Source organism: Arvicola amphibius, chromosome 14 (genome assembly GCF_903992535.2).
Source record: "Arvicola amphibius chromosome 14, mArvAmp1.2, whole genome shotgun sequence".
NCBI classification, from domain to species: domain Eukaryota; kingdom Metazoa; phylum Chordata; class Mammalia; order Rodentia; family Cricetidae; genus Arvicola; species Arvicola amphibius.
The window spans coordinates 31,387,211-31,404,993 of NC_052060.1; the positions used below are offsets into that span (position 1 = coordinate 31,387,211).

General features: G+C 46.5%; 1 protein-coding gene across 1 annotated transcript in view; it reads left to right on the plus strand.

The window, feature by feature from the left end:
• Positions 1–17,783, plus strand: part of Bcar3 (BCAR3 adaptor protein, NSP family member) — a 105,658-nt gene that overhangs the window by 19,674 nt on the left and 68,201 nt on the right. The window contains exon 3 of the mRNA XM_038310748.1: positions 12,646–12,685. Within this exon, the coding sequence (XP_038166676.1) occupies positions 12,646–12,685 (40 nt within the window). The remainder of the gene's footprint in view (positions 1–12,645; positions 12,686–17,783) is intronic.

Genomic DNA, 17,783 nt, shown 5'->3' on the forward strand with positions numbered 1-17,783 from the left:
TGTTTAGACCTTTTTGTTTTTTCTTACAATTTGTGAAATTTAGCATATACATTTTCTTTTTCTTTTTCTTTTTCCCTTTCACTGACTTTGCATTGTCTATCAACATCTCAGCATCTTCTTTGTCAAGTCTTCCCGGGGAGTTTTTATACTTTCCAAAGACTAGATCATTTCAGTCTGGCAGAACTGACTATGTACTAAAAGCCATCACATGCAGAGATTTTCTTACTGGGAGGTTGTGAACCACTAATTCTGTGTTTCAGATGGCTGTGGGAGTAAGTGTTCCCTTTCTTCTTGGAGTCTGTTTTAGTACTCTTTTTCTGTTTTGATTTTGTTTGCCCCTACACATCTGTTTGGTTTTCCTAACCACGTGTATAATTATGCTCCATTTCATTCCTGCGGTGTCTTGTGCCCCCTTCACTCTGTCGGGTTCATTCCAGCAGGCTCTGTGAAGAGTCAAGTTTGTCTGTTGTTCTTCATGCTATCATTGTTTACCATTTAATTTCTGCCCAATCTTTATCTCTATTTTGTATTTATTCTGTTGTGTTAATGAAAGCCAAACCCTTAATGGATTCCCAGTCTTTCTTTCCAAAAACAAGCACTTGAGGGCACATACTTCCTTCCAAACATCAGAGTAACTGGGCCCTTCTTGTACCATATTCTGTATTCTGAAATCTGCCTTCTAATTGAGAGTTTAGCTTTGTTCCAGTCTTGTGTTTTATAATATAATGGGTTTATACCCGCCACTTATTCTACAGTTCTATAATAGTTGTGAACTAAAAACAGGTGGATTTTTGCTACTGCTTTTGAATTTTTGAAAGAAATTGTCTAAGGCTGAGCAAGGTAACATCAACCTTTAATCCCAGCATTTGGGAGGAAGAGGCAGGTGGATCTCTGGGAGTTCTAGAGCAGCCAGAGCTACATAGTGAGACCCCGCATCAAAACAAAATAAAACAAACAAGCAAAACTAAATCCCACTCCTGTTCATTTAGGGGGTACTTTCAGACCCCTTTGGATTACACCGTGGAACAACAACAAACAATGCCTGCACTCACTCGTCTTGAGCCTTCAAATACTAACACTGGTCACTTTCCTTTCGACTTTTCTCTCATATTGTCCCATATTTTAGGAGTTCTTATCTGTAAAAAACTTTATTGTATATATATGTGAAAATATATACAATACAAACCCTAGCATATTCACCATTTTAATATTGCATTTGTTTGAGTGCACACATTAAAAACTTAAGAGTTGTCCCTATCGACTGGATAATGTGATGTTTTGATACCTGTAAACAGTGTGGAATAGCTGGATCTGATTAAACGCTAAGGCTGAGGGGATGGCTCAGCGGGTAAGATCCTTGCTGTGCAAGCACTCAGACCTAACACAAATCCTAGCACCTGGGTAAGAAAAGCCAGGTATGGCCGAGTGTTCCTGGACTGCAGCCTTGGGAGGGCAGAGACAGGTGGATTATGGGAGTCCAGGGGCCAGCCTGCCAAGTGCAAACAGAGTTTCAAGTTCAGTGAGAGATCGTGCTAGGAGAATACAGCATAGCACAGTGGAGAAAGATACCAACAGCTTCCACAAGCACTCACACACGCATGTCACGGGCATGCGCATGCACACACACACACACACACACGCACACACACACACACACACACACACACACACACACACACACCATGTTCAGTGTTGCTAACTTTACATTCATCATTGCCTTGCAGTGAAGTTTTAATCCTTTCAGCTTTCTAAAGTACAAAGCAGGCTGCTGTTATCTGCAGTTTCCTCACTGGGCCACCCTGCTCGTCTGAGTGAGTCATTTACTATCTGTTCATCAACCTGGCCCCATCCCTTGCTCCAGCCTCCTCTCCCCAGGCTCAGTGACACGTGAAGGGGTTGTCATATGGAGGGGGAGGAGTACACACAAATGGGTACATACAGGTATGGATGAGCACACAATGACACTGCAGAATGGGGGTGCTGGCTCTGCAGAGTTTGGGGGCATGTGGCGTTATCTCAGTCCGGAATCGTTTGTCTGATTTCTCACATTCTTCTCTGATTTAAAATCATGATCCCAATAGAGATGACTCATTTTGTTGTTGCTGTTACATCCCAAGCAATGTCTGGTGACACTGGTAGCCACTAATTGTGCATTATGAACAACAACTAAAAAAGCAATCCTTGAGATATTTTGTAGACAGGCAGACCTCTGTGAGTTCAAGGCTAGCCTGGTCTACATAGCAAGTTCCAGAGCAACCAAGATCCAAGTGAGACCCTAGCTTAAAGGAAGGAAAGGAAGGAGGGAGAAAGGGAGGGAAGGAGGGAGGGAGGGAGGGAGGGAGGGAGGGAGGGAGGGAGGGAGGGAGAGGAAAAGAGACATTTTGTGATTTAGGACAGAGAGCTTCTCAGTTTGGATTCTAACTACTCGAGAAAAGCAGGGAGGCCTCTCTCAGTGAAATACTGCTTAAGAGGTGTGACTCAAAACCACCACCACTCAGATCAAGTGTCCTTTTGAGAGGAAGGAAAGAATCAATCTGGTTACTAATGAGAGAGTAAATTGTGAGTATATCATTTCCGTGACTTTGACATTCCTGAAGTTGAAACTGGAAAAAGTGGATGCTTTCTAAATGACTTAACTTAAGCAGAGAGTGATGTTATCTACCATTTAATACACTTAAAACTAAAATAACAAGAGTCTAGTTTCACCCTGCTGTCATCTCTATTGACCTTGGGACACCAGCCTGCCCACCCTCCAGGAGGGGCACCAGCCCGCCCACCCACCAGGAGGGCTGTGGTGCCAGCCAGAACTCCCATTTGTAACCAGAGATGCCACATCACGGATCATAGCCTGGGGAGTCATAATTAGCATGAGCCAAAAATATTATTTTTACCCCTGCCCCCTTCACTTAGATTGCCAAGACCCTCTGTTTGTTTTCTAGTGATCTCTCTTGGAGAATATAAATCTGTGATTGGAGACTTCTGGCTGCAGTCTTATGTGAATAATTGGATATTCTATTTCAACTTAGAGGCAGGTCTCTCAGGCCAACTGCTATGGTATCTGATCCATTGGGAAGGGTATTTGCGTAGGAGAACGCTCGCTCCTTTCTGTGAGCTGAGTTCAAGTAGTTGCCTGAGAAGGAGTAGACACAGTCTTCTGTGTCTAAATAGGTATCTCATAAAAGATTGTTTTAATTTCCTTTGAAGTGCTGTTTTTTTTAAAGTATTTGGACAGGGGATTGAACCCAGGGTCTTGTACATATTGTCCCAGGCCCAACCAGCCTGGATTTCTGTCTCTATCCTTCCCCTTCCCGCACCAATCTCTGGCTAGCTAGGAGACTAGTTTAGAGTCTTGATGCTGGATTGACTGCATGAGCTGCTGCACTCCTGTCCCCGTATGGAATGCAGGTGTCTCTGGGTTTATTCGAGGATGTGACCAAGGGGGACTTGGATTGTAGTCCCACTCTGCTCTCAAGATCTTTCAGATGAGGAAAACAGAATAATCAGAGGGCGTGCCAAATCCCCGCCTTGGAAAGTCCTCCAAGCAGCTTGCCAGGATTTCCTTTCCATCCTGCACACAGTGCCTTCCGGTCCATCCATGCGGAGAAGCGTGAGCTGACATGCTCTGTGCTGATGTCTTCCACATGCCAACTCAGAGCCGTGTTGACAAGGGCTCGGGAGACGTGTGCTGATGTCCTGAACACCGAGTGTCTTCTCTCGACTTCACCTGCAGTAGGAGAACCAGGAAAGCGGGAGAGGCAGACAGTTCTGACGTGCTCGTCTTTTGGCCTGTGTCGGCCAGGCATCTGCACAATTGACTCAGCCGCTGCTCTTGAGAGTGGGGGTTGTACACTCTCTGATCCAGGTGCTCTGATCGGTTAGAGGGTCAAACGACTCCTCCTCCTATCTCTCTATTAATCTGGGCATTGCAGGGAGCACCGCTTGCCTTATAGGAGTCTAATTAAATATTATGGTGTCTTTCTTTCTTTCTTTCTTTCTTTCTTTCTTTCTTTCTTTCTTTCTTTCTTTCTTTCTTTCAAGCAGAGTTTCACTGTTGCCTTGGCTAGCCCCAGAACTCCCTATGTAGACGAGGCTGACCTCAAATTCTTAAGAGATCTTGCCTGCCTCTGCCTCCCAGAGTGCTGAAATTCAGGTGTGAATCATCATGCCTGACTCCCTTGAAACAGGGTAGCACAAGCTAAATGAGCACCACCGCCACCCGGCTCCCTACCTCTTGTCTTAACAGAATATTTGCTCTTTCTCGCACAGAGACATTGAGCTGTGAGGTGACAGTCTTGCCAACTCTCTCTTCAAGCCTCTTCTTGATAGGCTAAATATCTTCTGTGTCAATACTTTCTCCCCCTCTGCTCACTCCTGGTTTTGCTGGCTGGCCTTCATAAGCCAGCATTTCATTTATTACTGTTTTATCACTTCTAGCGTATTAGTGAGTATTCCAGACATGTCTGACAAGCGGCTCCTACCGCCCTTTCGTCTGGGGTTGAATCAATCAACGTAGCCTAGGATCCCTCTGGATCCTTGATAATCTCTCTATTTCATGACCTGAATATGGTCATCTAAATCTGATGATCATAAAGTTTCCATCTTCCCCACCATCTCTTGATGTAAGCATGGTTTTTAAAGCTACAGGTTCAAATTTTATCCGTTCACTGTATTGGTTACACTTTATCCTTTACTTACACTATTTGGGGAGAAGACCTAACTAATGTTATCTGATGCATTGCTCAGACTTACACCAGATATGACTTTTGTGTGTCAGGCACTGTTTTAAAAATATTTTGGAAAATTAATTCCATCATTATTTGGTGTTCACATCTCCTATGATCTAGGAGCTATTATTATTCCCACATTATAGGAGACAAAACCAAGACACGGAAAAGATTTTGTTCACGTGGCACATTGGGCCCAGGTTCTCACAGTTCAGAGTTCACGCACAGAACCCCTTAGCATGGGTGCCTGTCCCATGAGCTAGCCCTCCTGGGTCCCCTTCATGCATCCATTGATGACGGTGTAGAAGGAGCGGCGGGGCTGTGTCCCGCCACCCGGCTAGCTTTGCCCAAAATAATTACACGGAAACTGTATTCATTTAAACACTGCCTGGCCCCTGGCCCGTAGCTTCTTATTGGTTGATTCTCATATCTTGCTTTAACCCATATTTAGTAATTTATATAGCACCACGAGGGGTGGCTTACCAGGAGAGATCTTAACCTGCGTCCATCTCAAAGAGGAGAAGCATGGCGACTGCATATGGTGACTGCCTGAAGCGTCTCCCCAATTCTGCTTCCTTTTTCCCACAATTCTGTTCTGTCTACTCCGCCTACCTAATTTTCTGTCTCTTAAAGGGCCAAGGCAGTATCTTTATTAAAAATGAAAGTAACACATAGACACTCCTCCATCATGACGGTGCCGTCAAACCATCATAACAGTGTGACTAGCGTGGCGGCCAGGCAGGGGTGCTTCATCAGGGCCTTTCTAGGTAATCAGGGCTTGCTTTGGTATCGCCCGGATGATGTTGGTTCAGTTTGAAACTAAACTACTTGCTGACTTCCTGTAAGTCATCTTGTCCTAGCAATATCTTGTACTCTCAGTTCCCTTACTGAAGTCCAGATATAATTTAGCTACTGCGTTCCTCAGACCAGCTCAACTGGTGAGCATATCAGAAAGGGAAATACAGTCATGCGCTGTGAATGGAGTTCTGATTATAGATGGAATTTCTGTAATCTAGCATCTGCCCTTCCCACCCTATCTGGGTATAAAATTCCATTCTTTTCCCCCCTTGGAACATTCTTTTCTCCTGTCTCCCGCAATGTGTGTTGGTACTCACTGCGATCCAAACCTAAAACTTCTTTGGAAAAGGGGGTGCTTAACCTGTACTTCCCCTACCAGGTGCTGTGCCTCTGTGGCTCCGGAGCCAGTGCCAGTGTCCCCCGAGAAATGGGATCACCCTGACACTGGGTAGTCTATGCTTTCCCTCAGCCAGGCCTCTTTAATGGAGCAGGGGGAAGGTTGACTGGCCACCTAGAACAGCATGCAGCAGTGGAGTGGACTCGCATGACCGAAGTCAGGCTGGCTAGGGCCAACTTCCTGGAGGAAGGACTCAGAAGGAGGGTTCTCAGGTGAAGCCTGCCTGGGAGGAGCAGCCTTGGCCAGAATAACGCCTGCCTTTCCCAGGAAGGAGACGAAGATGGGTTCCTTAAGTAATTTGGGGTTTCCAAATAGTTGATCCTTAGCTCTGATGCTGAGACACTGGAGACTATTAGGTATAGGCATTATAGCTGCTGGTGGGAAGGAAATTGAAGCAAGCGCTCACTGGTTATGTCAGAGATGAGAGGAAATCACACCTCTAATGTATCTAGCCAACTCATGGGGAATACTTGTCTTTTCCTTTTCTTCTTCTCCCCCACTTGAAGCCGTAGTTGTTAAAGAGTAGCCTTGGGAGTCTCTACATGGAGACTCATGGAAGAACGTCCCTCTTGACTCTTTAGTATGCATCCTCCGCTTGTCACGAGCAGCTTTTAGCAACACATTCAAAGTTATGCTTGAGCACCTTGTCCCCCTTGTAACTCTCAGTAAATCACACTGGACCCTGGATCTCAAAGCCTTAACTTCACTGATGACATTCATAGAGAGTGGCTCTGCATGGCTTCTGCATAGTCTCTACCGAGTCAGAACTGTTCACGCCCTGCTATAGAATGTTCGGGTGACTTGTGCTAGTTTTCACATCTAAAATAGTCTAGGGACATGAAAATACTTCAGGGTCTTGAGTGGATAATTTAAAAAATGACTTCCAAAAATGAATACACTTATTGCACCGGTGGCCTGTGAAGCCAGTGTCTCGGGAGACCTCACCGGTAGCTGAACCTGAAATTTCCTTTGCCCATTTAGTCAGTAAACCACGGCCAAGGATAACAAAGGGCAATCCCTTTGGAAGGTGGATGTCCTTCTGTTTGGAAGTGTGTTGTGGAGTATCCCTCACTGCAGTAGAACTTGGGACTCTGGTGGTAGAGCTGATTTGTGATGGGGATACGTAGGACTAGAGGTACTGACCACATGTGGCCATTGAGCATTTTACTTAACTTGAAATGTCACTGGGACTAGTGACAACCACACTGGACAGCAAGGCTTTCAAAGGAAGTCACTGGAATGTGATGTGGGCCACATCACATTGCACTGGTGTGAGCTCTTGTCTAGTAAACCCAAGATTCTGAGTCCAGTCCCCAGGACCGTAAAAATAGAAATGGCAGAAAGAAAGGGAGGAAAGAGAGGAAAAAGGAAGAGAGAGAAATAATTTACACTGAATTTTAGGGGGCTAAAGAGATGGCTCTCGTAAAGAGCGCTTGCTCCTCTTTCAGAGGACCCGGGTTCAATTCCCAGCATCCACAAGGTAGCTGACAACCACCTGCAACTTCAGTTCCAGTGGATCCAGCACCCTCTTCTGACCTCCGTGGTGCACCTATATACATGCAGGCAAACATTCATACACATAAAATAAAATCTTGAATAAATGAATTTCATCTCCTAAAAGAACACTACATGGTGCTAGCCAAGCAACGGCTGTATTCTTTAAAGACATTTGAGGTTCTTCTAATGCCTGGTTGAAGTGCCAGCTTGTTAGCACAGCATGGGATGCACAGAAGACCTCTCACCTCGCAGCTCCCCGCTTGTGATGCTCTGCTAAGCCTGAGAAGCTGTACTTTGCTCCCTCCATGACTGGCTGATGGCTTGGGTCTTGAGCATCGCGATCCTCCATGATGTTTGCCTTTAGAGACATCGACAGGCTCCATTGCGTGTTGCAGCTGATTGTGTGATGTGTGTCATAGATGATGAATGTCTGTTAAGGTAAAGGAAAGCAGAGCAAGAACAAGTTGGAGGCGGCGAGGGAATGCCGCCACTGGAGCTGTGTTGGATCGGTTAGTAGCAGCAAGGGTTCGAAGGGCAGGGGCTGACGTGTCTGCACCGCTGCGCCAGCCGCTGCCCAGTGAGAGCTGAGGGAGACTGACAGGCACCGTGCAAGTGGAGTCTCCAGAGTCCTGATTGTAGTTTTTAAAAAGTCAGTGTTATTGTATTTATCTAAAGTATGCAGTATGTTATTATGGGATACATACAGATAGTTAAAAGGTTACTATAATAAGGCAAGTTAGCACATCATCATCTCATATAGTTACCTTAAGAGCAGAAAAAAAAAAAACCTCTTCATTCACTGTGAATTCCAAATGCAGTCCAGTTTTGTTATCTGTACACCTGGTGTTACAGCAGAAAAATCTAATTTTTGAGCGCTAAGCTGATGTGTGCACATTTGTGTCTATAGGCATGCACACACACATACACACAAACACATACACCTTTTGGAATGAAAGTTCTTGAAGTGTGATCTTGATCAGGGAGAGCTTCTATAACAGCTAGTCCATTTCACAGTGGTACCAGGATGCGACTGGCCCTTCCTCTCTGTGATGACATTTAAGTGGCAATGGTAGAGGAAATGACTGACACCTCAGGACAGGGACCCTGTAGTCCTCCTCTCTGTGCTGTAACTGTGCTGTAACCATTACATGAGACTGCTTTTTATTTTAAAATGTCTGATGAAAAGGTTAAAAACTTTATTAATAGTATTACTAGGTCTCATTCTTTTAAAAAATATTTACTAGCCGGGCGGTGGTGGTGCACGCCTTTAATCCCAGCACTTGGGAGGCAGAGGCAGGCGGATCTCTGTGAGTTCGAGACCAGCCTGGTCTACAAGAGCTAGTTCCAGGACAGGCTCCAAAGCCACAGAGAAACCCTGTCTCGAAAAACTAAAAACTAAAACTAAAAATATTTACTAGCGCAGGTGCTCGTGTGTGTGTGTGTGTGTGTGTGCGCGCGCGCGCGCGTGCATGTTAGATTATGTGTAGTGTCTTTGGGGGCCAGCAAGGCTGTCAAATACCCTGAAGTCGGGGTTACAGGTGGCTTGTGAGCTGCCCTGTGTGGGTGTTGGAAAACTGTGTCCTCTGGAAAAGAAGCAGCATGGCCACCGTCCCAGCCCCCAGACCTCAGTTCTTAAATAGCTTTTTTCACTCTTACTGTTAGACAGGAAGCAGGTGGCATGTGAGGGACTCTGTCTCTCGCTGAAGATGCTACCTGCAGCCAGCAGAGCCTCAGGGGTGACTGAGGCCCGGCACACCGCCCAGCCATGCTGGTTACACAGCCTCTAATGGTAGAGTTTGAGGTTTAGCCAGAGACCTGGCTGGAATAGTGAAGTGAGTTTTCACGTACATTTCTAGAAAGAGGGAGAAATGCCCTGGCTTTCAAGGGGTAAGAGTATGTTGTGGCCAAGGAAGGAAGAAGGGCACAGATTCTAGACATAGTTCTAAGGAAAATGATGCAATAAAGCCTTGTAGCCTAAAACATTTTATTGTCATAGCACTGCTTAAAAAAAAAAGGTTGAAATCCCAAATCATGACATTATGGTCTTGGTATTTGACAGATATTTTCCTGAAAATTAATGGCACCCAAGCGAAATATTTGATACTGTTAGTTGCCAGTGATTGCGGTGGGGGGAGACAGGAAAAACAAAACCAAAAATTTAATCTTTCAAGTGAAAATTAGGAGTTTTGAAAACGTATATCTTTCACCATGAATTTGACAGTTCCTGGTACTTAATGACCTCCCCAGTGAGGTCAGTGGTAATGTTAACAGACAAATGTAGTGTGTGTGTGTGATGTGTGCGTGTGTGTGTGTGTGCGTGTGTGATGTGTGTGTGTGTGTGTGTGTGTGTGTGTGTGATGTGGTGTGAGTGATGTGTATATGAATGTATGTGTGGGGGTTATGCTGAAATTAGCCAGCGCTTTCCAGTTACTGGTCACATAATCACACACAACAGATAAAGGACAGGCAGTATAAGAGTCAGACACTTGAGTTTTGGCTCCATTCTTGCACCACCAGCTAGCCTGTTGTGAGTTCAAGGCCTGCCTGGGACACAAAGTGAGACTGTTGAAAACACAAAGAGGAGGAGGGAAAGCTGCAGTGATAACTACCATTCGCCGCCATGTTTGATTCTGTTGTCTTTTCTAAAAACAACGGGGTCTCGCTAAGGTGCCCAGGCGCGCTATGATCCTGGGGTCACCTTCCTGACTTTTGGCATCAGAACATATATCTGTAACTATAATACCTGTAATTATAATGATGTAGTTGTAATATTTGTAATTTCTTTTTTAAAGTAGCCTTCTCTTTGCCACTTAACTTATGTGTGCTTCTGGCATTTCGCTCTTGACTTAAAGCAGTGCGTATGACACCGTCCATGGAAGGCAGTAGACTCGAATTCAGCTGAGTCCTACCAAGTCCATGCTAAGATCCATGAAACTAGTCATCCTCACTAAATCTTTACTGTGTCAATGTGCCTATTTAAAATGTCTTATGTAAATATAAATTTGTATTTATTTTATTGTGATGTATGTGTGCGCACGCACGCGCACACACACCACAGTGCACATTCAGAGGCCAGAGGACAGCTCTGTGGTGTTGGTCCTTCCACCTTTTTATGGATTCCTGGCCTTTGACCCAAGGCTTAGGTCTTCAGGCCTGGGCCGCAAGCACCTTTACCCTTTAAGCCATCTTCCCAGTCCTGTAATGGATTTTTCCTTTTCTCTCTGCTTTCCCTTGTTGAAGACAGAGTCTCTCTCCATAGCCCTGGATATCCTGGATGAGCTCTCTCGCTTTGATAAATATTTCAAAGTGTCTCAGTTTTATTTTCTAATATCAATAATTAATAGGTAAACAATATACTAAGACCAAAAGCTTTGGAAGCCGTCAATTTCAACAGTACATACCAGTGTTTTGTTTTGTTTCTGTTTTCTAATCTGTTCTTTAGGGCATGTGTGTGTATGAAGTAAATTTTAAAATGTCCATGGAATAGAAAGACAGAGAAGATGAAAGTCAGCATTATGGTTAGTGAGACCCAGGGTTGGGCCACGGGGCCTGTAAGCTCCAAACATCAAGTGAGTGAGCCCCAAGTTTTAAGAACTTAAATGGGGAAGTGCAAGCAAAATGTTGCTGACCATTTTGGTCACTGGTGGGACAGATATTTCATGGAACCGAGGCTTGGTGACATGACCACATTCCAGAGTATGACACTTTCCAGAGTGAACCCAGCATTGACTTCACAGGGACCTGCAGAAGGAGGTAGTGATGTCACAGCAGGTAGACTTAAGATGCCTGGCAAGGGAACACCCTCCACCCCCTGCCCCCCCACCCTTGCTGCCCCCGCAGACTGTGTTCCTCTGCTGAAAGCGTGGAAGGGTTTTGGTTCATACCCCCCTTCAAAGGGAACATACCCTGTTACTGCAAACTTAGGCGCTGCTCAGATCCTTTGACCCACAAAAGACTCATGTCTGAACCTATCTGCCTGCCCAGCAGTGCCTTGCATACCAGTCTGCCCCTCGCCTGCATGCTCTGAACAGCTCTAAGTCATGAACAGTCGCGGTGGTGTGAGGTGTGCTTATGAGTAGGATCCCACGTCACAACAGGGTCACTGTGCCCTTGACCTGTAGGATGGAACACTCTGGTCCCAAACAGTGACCTTGCCATAGTCATTCATGTCCTCAGCCTCGGCCTCGGCCTCGGCCTCAGCGCTGGGCTCACCCTTCAATGAGTTTCCCTGCCTTCCTACGGTGGCCTTTCTGTCTCTGTGCTAAGAAGCCTGCGTGCTCTTCAGAGACGGGCTACGCAGGCTTTACAGCCTTTCCGTTCTTCATCAGTGATCTTGTATCTGTGCAAACGTGTCGCCCTTTTGAGGTTTAAGTCTATGAAGCCGTTGTCCTTTTCACAATGTCTGCCTCTCTAAAACCACGCGAGCTCAGAAAGCGCTAGATCTGGTGTCTCCCCACTCCTCTCCTGTCTCTCCACATCTGTAGCAAGCCATCCTCCCCAGGACCACCCCTGCTGTCTACTGCTGAGCATCTGGTCAGCCCTGATGGAGGATTCTAGCTGACGCAGAGTGTACACTGGATGGAGTGACTAGAAGATATTTGTCTGAGTCACTGGGGTTTACACAGCGGGTGGGGAGCGTTACTGATAAGAGATGTTCTTGAGGAGCAGGGCTGTGCGCAAGGACCCAGGGGCTGGCCAGCTGCCCGCCTGCCAGGACCTCCATTTCCTTACTGTCCAACGAGCATAGCACAGTAGCCTGCTGTGGTTGGCTGGACCTTAATCTAGATGACATCAATGCTAGAGAGGGCGACATGTTTGAGCATTCGAGGCCGCCCCCCTCACCTTTGCTCCCTTGGTGCTCTGCTTTCAAACTTGAGGCTAGTTTTCAAGGCTTGTGTGTGTTTAGAATCATCACGTATAAAATGCTATCACTTCCTGAGACCTTAATTTGGCTGCAAAGAATGGCACATCTGGACTGAGCTCCTGGTTGTGCTTTCTCTCTCTCTCTCTCTCTCTCTCTCTCACACACACACACACACACACACACACACACACGAGAAGACTCTAGTTTCACCCTTGTATGTTGGGCATACCCTCTGGGATTGGAGGCAGCTCACTAACGTAAATGACGAGAGGGAAATAATGTTGGATACATTTCAGTAAGAATTAGTGTGCATTGCCCTAACTTGTTCTAACTGTCTCGTATCTGTCCCTCTGTTCTCTTTTCAGGGATCCACATCTTCTGGACCCGACTCAGGAATATGTGAAGGTAAGAAAGCGGGGCGTAACTTGTAGTTACGGCTCTGGGTAACATACTCCCCATTCTATCAGTGCTGCCAGATGCTGCCTGCAGTCTAACTTACGTAGAGAGCCGACCATATCACCTGAAACAGCCAGAAGAAATCTGGCTCTCCTGGGCCTTTGGTAATCTTGGTAAGGGTCTCTGTCACCCTGTTAAAGCCTATGATCTTTCCCCCACGTACCTCAGATGTATTTTAAGGTTTGGAGTCATGGGTTTGTTTTTGTTTTGTAAGTTCTGGCTTACACTCAGTAATACCTCCAAAGCGGTCTGGCGTCGGCACCGTATAATCAAACTCATTATTGTGTCCCTGACATATAATATTCACACTGAATAAACAGCTAACAGAGGGTTTTGTGGGTCCAAATCACATTTTGCCACCAAGTGAGGTCATACTGTTCTGTTGTTGAGTGAATTCTTTCTTTGATCTCTTAGTTTTCAGATTTGGGGGATTTGGGCAGGGCGTAGAAGAGGCGTTGTGGCCAAAGCTTTATCTTGAGTAGGGAGGATGAAGGCCCTGGAATCCTAAGAGCTGTCTTTTCCTTTACAACAAGCCCCCCTGCTTTCCTCAGTCACTAAGCAGTTGTAATGGAGTGTGTGGTGATGGAGGTGGGGATTATTTCTTCCCCTTTCAATTTTTCTCTTTTGGGGCGTGTGTGGGGTTTCTTCTCTGTGTAGCCTTGGCCTCCTGGAACTTGCTCTGTAGACCAGGCTGGCCTCCAACTCACAGAGATCCTCTTTCTTCTGCCTTCTGAGTGCTGGGATTAAAGGTGTGTGCCACCACCATCGGCTTCTTCCCTTTCCTTAGTTCTGAGTACTGTGTGAAGGACTGGGACTGTGGCCAGTGTGTGAGCCACAGCCAGCAGGGTCCCCACACCACATTTAGACAGAGGTTTGTGAACCGTGTGTCGGAGCCCCTCCTGTGCACAGCACATCTGTTTGCACGAGGTCGTGCACCGCTGAGCAGCGGTGGTATCCACAGAGCGTGTTTGACTTGGCTGTAGCAGAAGACAGCGTGTGTTAGGGCGATGCGGTTGACACTTTAATGTCACTCCGTTCCACGGTTCAGAGGTTGACTGTCCCCCACCAGAGGCTCAAACCCTCTGTGCTCACCAAGCGTAACCCTGATCCTTGCTCCAGGAACTTGCTCCCCCCTTTTACAAACCTCTAAGCCTCTTTTCCAAGAATCCTGTGACGACTCTGCTACAGATCGGCCAATTTAGGATTGTTCATTTTAGTGCAGAAGCTCTGGCTGCTTTGTGGTTTCACCTACCTACCACCAGCTAGGATTCAAAATTGCTAAATTGAAAATTCCAGAAGTAAGCAGTTCATACGTTTTAAATGTCTGAGTAGCATCTTGATCTTGCTTGTCCTGCTCGTCCTTTTTGTGTGTCCAAACTGTACACTGCCATGTGTCCCTCACACAGTAGCAGACTGGCCGGCCCAGCATTGCGGGGCTTGTGTTCAAGTAACCCTCATTTTACTGATGGGTTCCGAAGCACAGGTGAGCGATGTGACCGCCGCGCTGCGGTGTTAAACGTGAAAGTGTGGACTGACTGTTTCCATGTGGCAGCCCTGCAGGCCACAGAGGCAAAAACATAGGACGGTATCTATAGACTGTGATATCATCTGTGGTTTCAGTCCTGCTGAGGATAAGGGGAAGACTGTTGTATTATCTGAGTTTACTGCAACTCGATCCTGAATGTCTGTCATGCGGAGTTAAACCAAGAAAAGTAGACCAAGAAAAGGTGTAGTGAATGTTGGCGTCTTCCATTTATCCTGGCTTTCCCGGCCTTCTTCTGGCACTGGCAAAGCTGCTAGAGCTGCCCTTGGGAGTCTGGAGGCTGCATTTTCTCCCTTCTCTGATCTGAATCTGGTCAGAGCTTTAAACTGTGTCCGCTGTGGCTGCATCCTTCTCTCTCTCTTTCTTCCTTTGTCCCTCCTCCTCTTCTTCTTCCTCCTCCCTCCCTCCCTCTCTCTCTCTTTCTTTCTCCCTTTGTCCCTCTCCCTCCTCCTCCTCCTCTTCCTCCTCTTCCTCCTTCTCCTCCTCCTCTTCTTCCTCCTCCTCCTCCTCCTTCTTCCCCCCCCCCCTTCTCTGTCTTGAGGAGGCCAGAAGAAAGCATCAGATCCCCTGGGACAGGAAGCACAGATGATTTGAGCCACCATGTGGGTGGGGTGAACCAAACATGAGTCCCCCTAGAAGAGCGGCGAGTGCTCCTAACCCCTGAGCCATCTCTCCAGCCCCCAGCTGTTATTTTCTTTCTCTGCCCTTGGCCTAGAGCAGGGGCTCTCAACCTTCCAAATGCTGCCACCCTTTAATACCGTTCCTCATGTTGTGGTGACCTCCAACCATAAAATTATTTTCGTTGCTACTTCATAACTGTAATTTTGCCATGGTTATGAATTAGAATGTAAATATCTGTGTTTTCTGATGGTCTTAGGCAACCCTTGTGGAAGGGTCATCTGACTCCCAAAGAGGTCGTGACCCGAGGTTGAGAATCACTGGCCTAGAGCAATGGCTGGGGAGAGGGTGGGGCCAGTGTGGACTATTTCATTGCCTCAATGGTCCACAATAACATCAAGAGGGGTCTCTGAGCACAAGGTCCCAAGGGTCCTACCTGTCAGTCTTGGGCCAGTTCTACCATCACAGCACCTCCCTGATGGAAGTGTCCCTCAGAGCTAGGCGGATGGTGTAAAGAGCAGAATCAGGGTCACTGGTGCCTGTGGTGGCTGAAGAGAGACCATGGCAGTTGAGGTGAGGCAAAAGGGAGGTGCAACTTAGCCCCTTGACTTTGAGCTCTTTCTTCTCTATGATCTCCTTGTGCGTTCAATGTCTTCGGGGCATCAAGAAGTAAGAAATTCTACATTGAGTCTGTTGTGCCATGAGGGGTTCTTTCTGATAGATTCACCATTGACCTAATGAACATCAGTCAAGGGGTCAGGTGTTTAAGGATTTAAGGTTCCCCTAGAATAGGAGCGGTCAGCTCAGCTCGGTGGCCAAGCCCCATCTGAACAGAAGTACCTAACTGTGGCAAGACCAAGCATCTCCCCGCTTCCCGGTCATGTAGCTGACCTATGCCTCCCAGGCCTGAGGCTGAAGCTGTCCTCTTAGCTGGCGGCCTGACTGCAGTGTCAGGACAAGACAGTGCTGGAGGAGAGAGAACCCAGACTTCAGCTCTGCCCAGCTTGAGTTCTGTATCCTCACACCTGGGGGTTTGTGTTTGCTGCACATTAATATAGCATGGAAAGGGACCGTTGCTTGGTTACCTAAGTTCTTTGCATATGGAATGGAAGGAAATCACCAGGCTGAGAAGCTTCCAGGGTGGTTGATGGGGTTTCACACTGTCCATGGGGCTGGCCTCCTGCTGCGCCTCCTGCCTAGACCCTAAAGGTTGCATCTGATGTGTGGATAGGACGGGACAATAAATAGCAGATTCCAGATAGCCCCCCCCCGCCACACCCCACAGCGGGGAGGAGGATGGCGTTGGCTTTGCCTTCTTTGCTGATTTTGTCTTTCACCTGTCCTTGGACCATTTTGGGTCTGTTTTCTCCTGTTTCTACTCTTCCTCATTTCATGAATTCGCCCCTCACAGTTTTTTTTTTCCCCTCCTACAATAGCTCAGAAGGCTGTCATCTTGAAGGTCGGGCTTGAGCTGTTTTATATAATCACAGAACCTTTTCTGTAGTCAAATATAACTGCTTCTCACTACATCTCAATGAGACCGGAATGCAGACAGCTCAGTGGCCGCCCCTTCTGCTGCTGCCGACTATGTTGTCACTGACTTGGTTAGGATGGAACAGCTCTGGAATTTTCCTCTGCGTATCTGGCATACCTGACGCTAGATAAAACCAACTTTTCTTTCTTCTTTTTTTTTTTAAATAGAAGTAAGTAACATTCAGAGGTAGTTACCCCGAGCATAGCTGGAGTAGAGTTTTGCACCCACCTCCTTCGTGCCTAATCTTGTCATAAGCACAGTTCCATCCAGACATGTTTACTCTGTGTCCAGTTTCTCAGACATGTCACGGGTGATTGCTTAGAAAATGTGATGCTGAAACCGTTGCTAATAGTTCGGTGTGTTGTCCTTCTAACCGGAACTGAGTCACATGTCCCTTGGCCGCACCGAGGGGTGTTTGTTCCACACCAGAATTTTAACAGTGTGACCTTGCTGGACCCCAGCATCCACTGAATCTATGAAGTGTTGGAGCATGCGAAGGGGACGAACCTACAGATCCAAAATGGCAGGATCTCCATGACACAGGACATGAGGACAACCAAGAAGAACCCAATGCGAACCCATTATCAGTGGTGTAGGAGGCCAGGCCTGGAGGCAGACCAGTGACTCCAGGAAATAAATGCTTGCGAGTAAATAGGAGTGGACTGAAGGGTAACCTTCCACAAGATTCTCCGACTTTTGTTTTGTTTGTTTGTTTTTATTTTGTTGTTTGTTTGGTTTGGTTTTGGGTTTTCTTTTAAGTTTGGTTTTGATTTGGGGCAAGATTGCAAGCGTGGAAGGTGGACTCAGGACAGGGAGATAAATGGGATCGGAATGCACGATGTGAAATCCACAAAGAATCAATAAAAGTTTAAAAAAAAAAAAGAGAGAAACCAGTGTGACCTTGAACTTTCACTTTCTCTATAGGTTCAGTCTTGACTGGGAAGGGCATCTATTCTTCTAATTTTAACATTTTAGTGATCTCTATGTCTATGAGAGACCAGAGAGAGAGACTTTTTTTCTTCTTTTTCTTTTTATATATATATATTTTTTAGCAAGTGGTGGAAGTTCTTACATTGTCACTGTGCCTTGTTTTCGTCATTGTTTGAGATAGACTTTGTAGCTGAGGCTAGCCACAAACTCACTTTGTAGCCCGGGATGGTTAGCTTGAACTTTGTAGTTCCCTTGTCTCAGCCTCCTGAGAGCCTGTGTCATAAACATGTGCCCCCTCCTGCCAGCTACGCTAGCGCTCTTGATTATAAAAGCGCCATGTTGTTTGGGACCACGAGAAACACTTCACGTCGTATTTCAGAGACGGTGATGGATGATGATCACTTACTGGTTCTGTCCCCTAT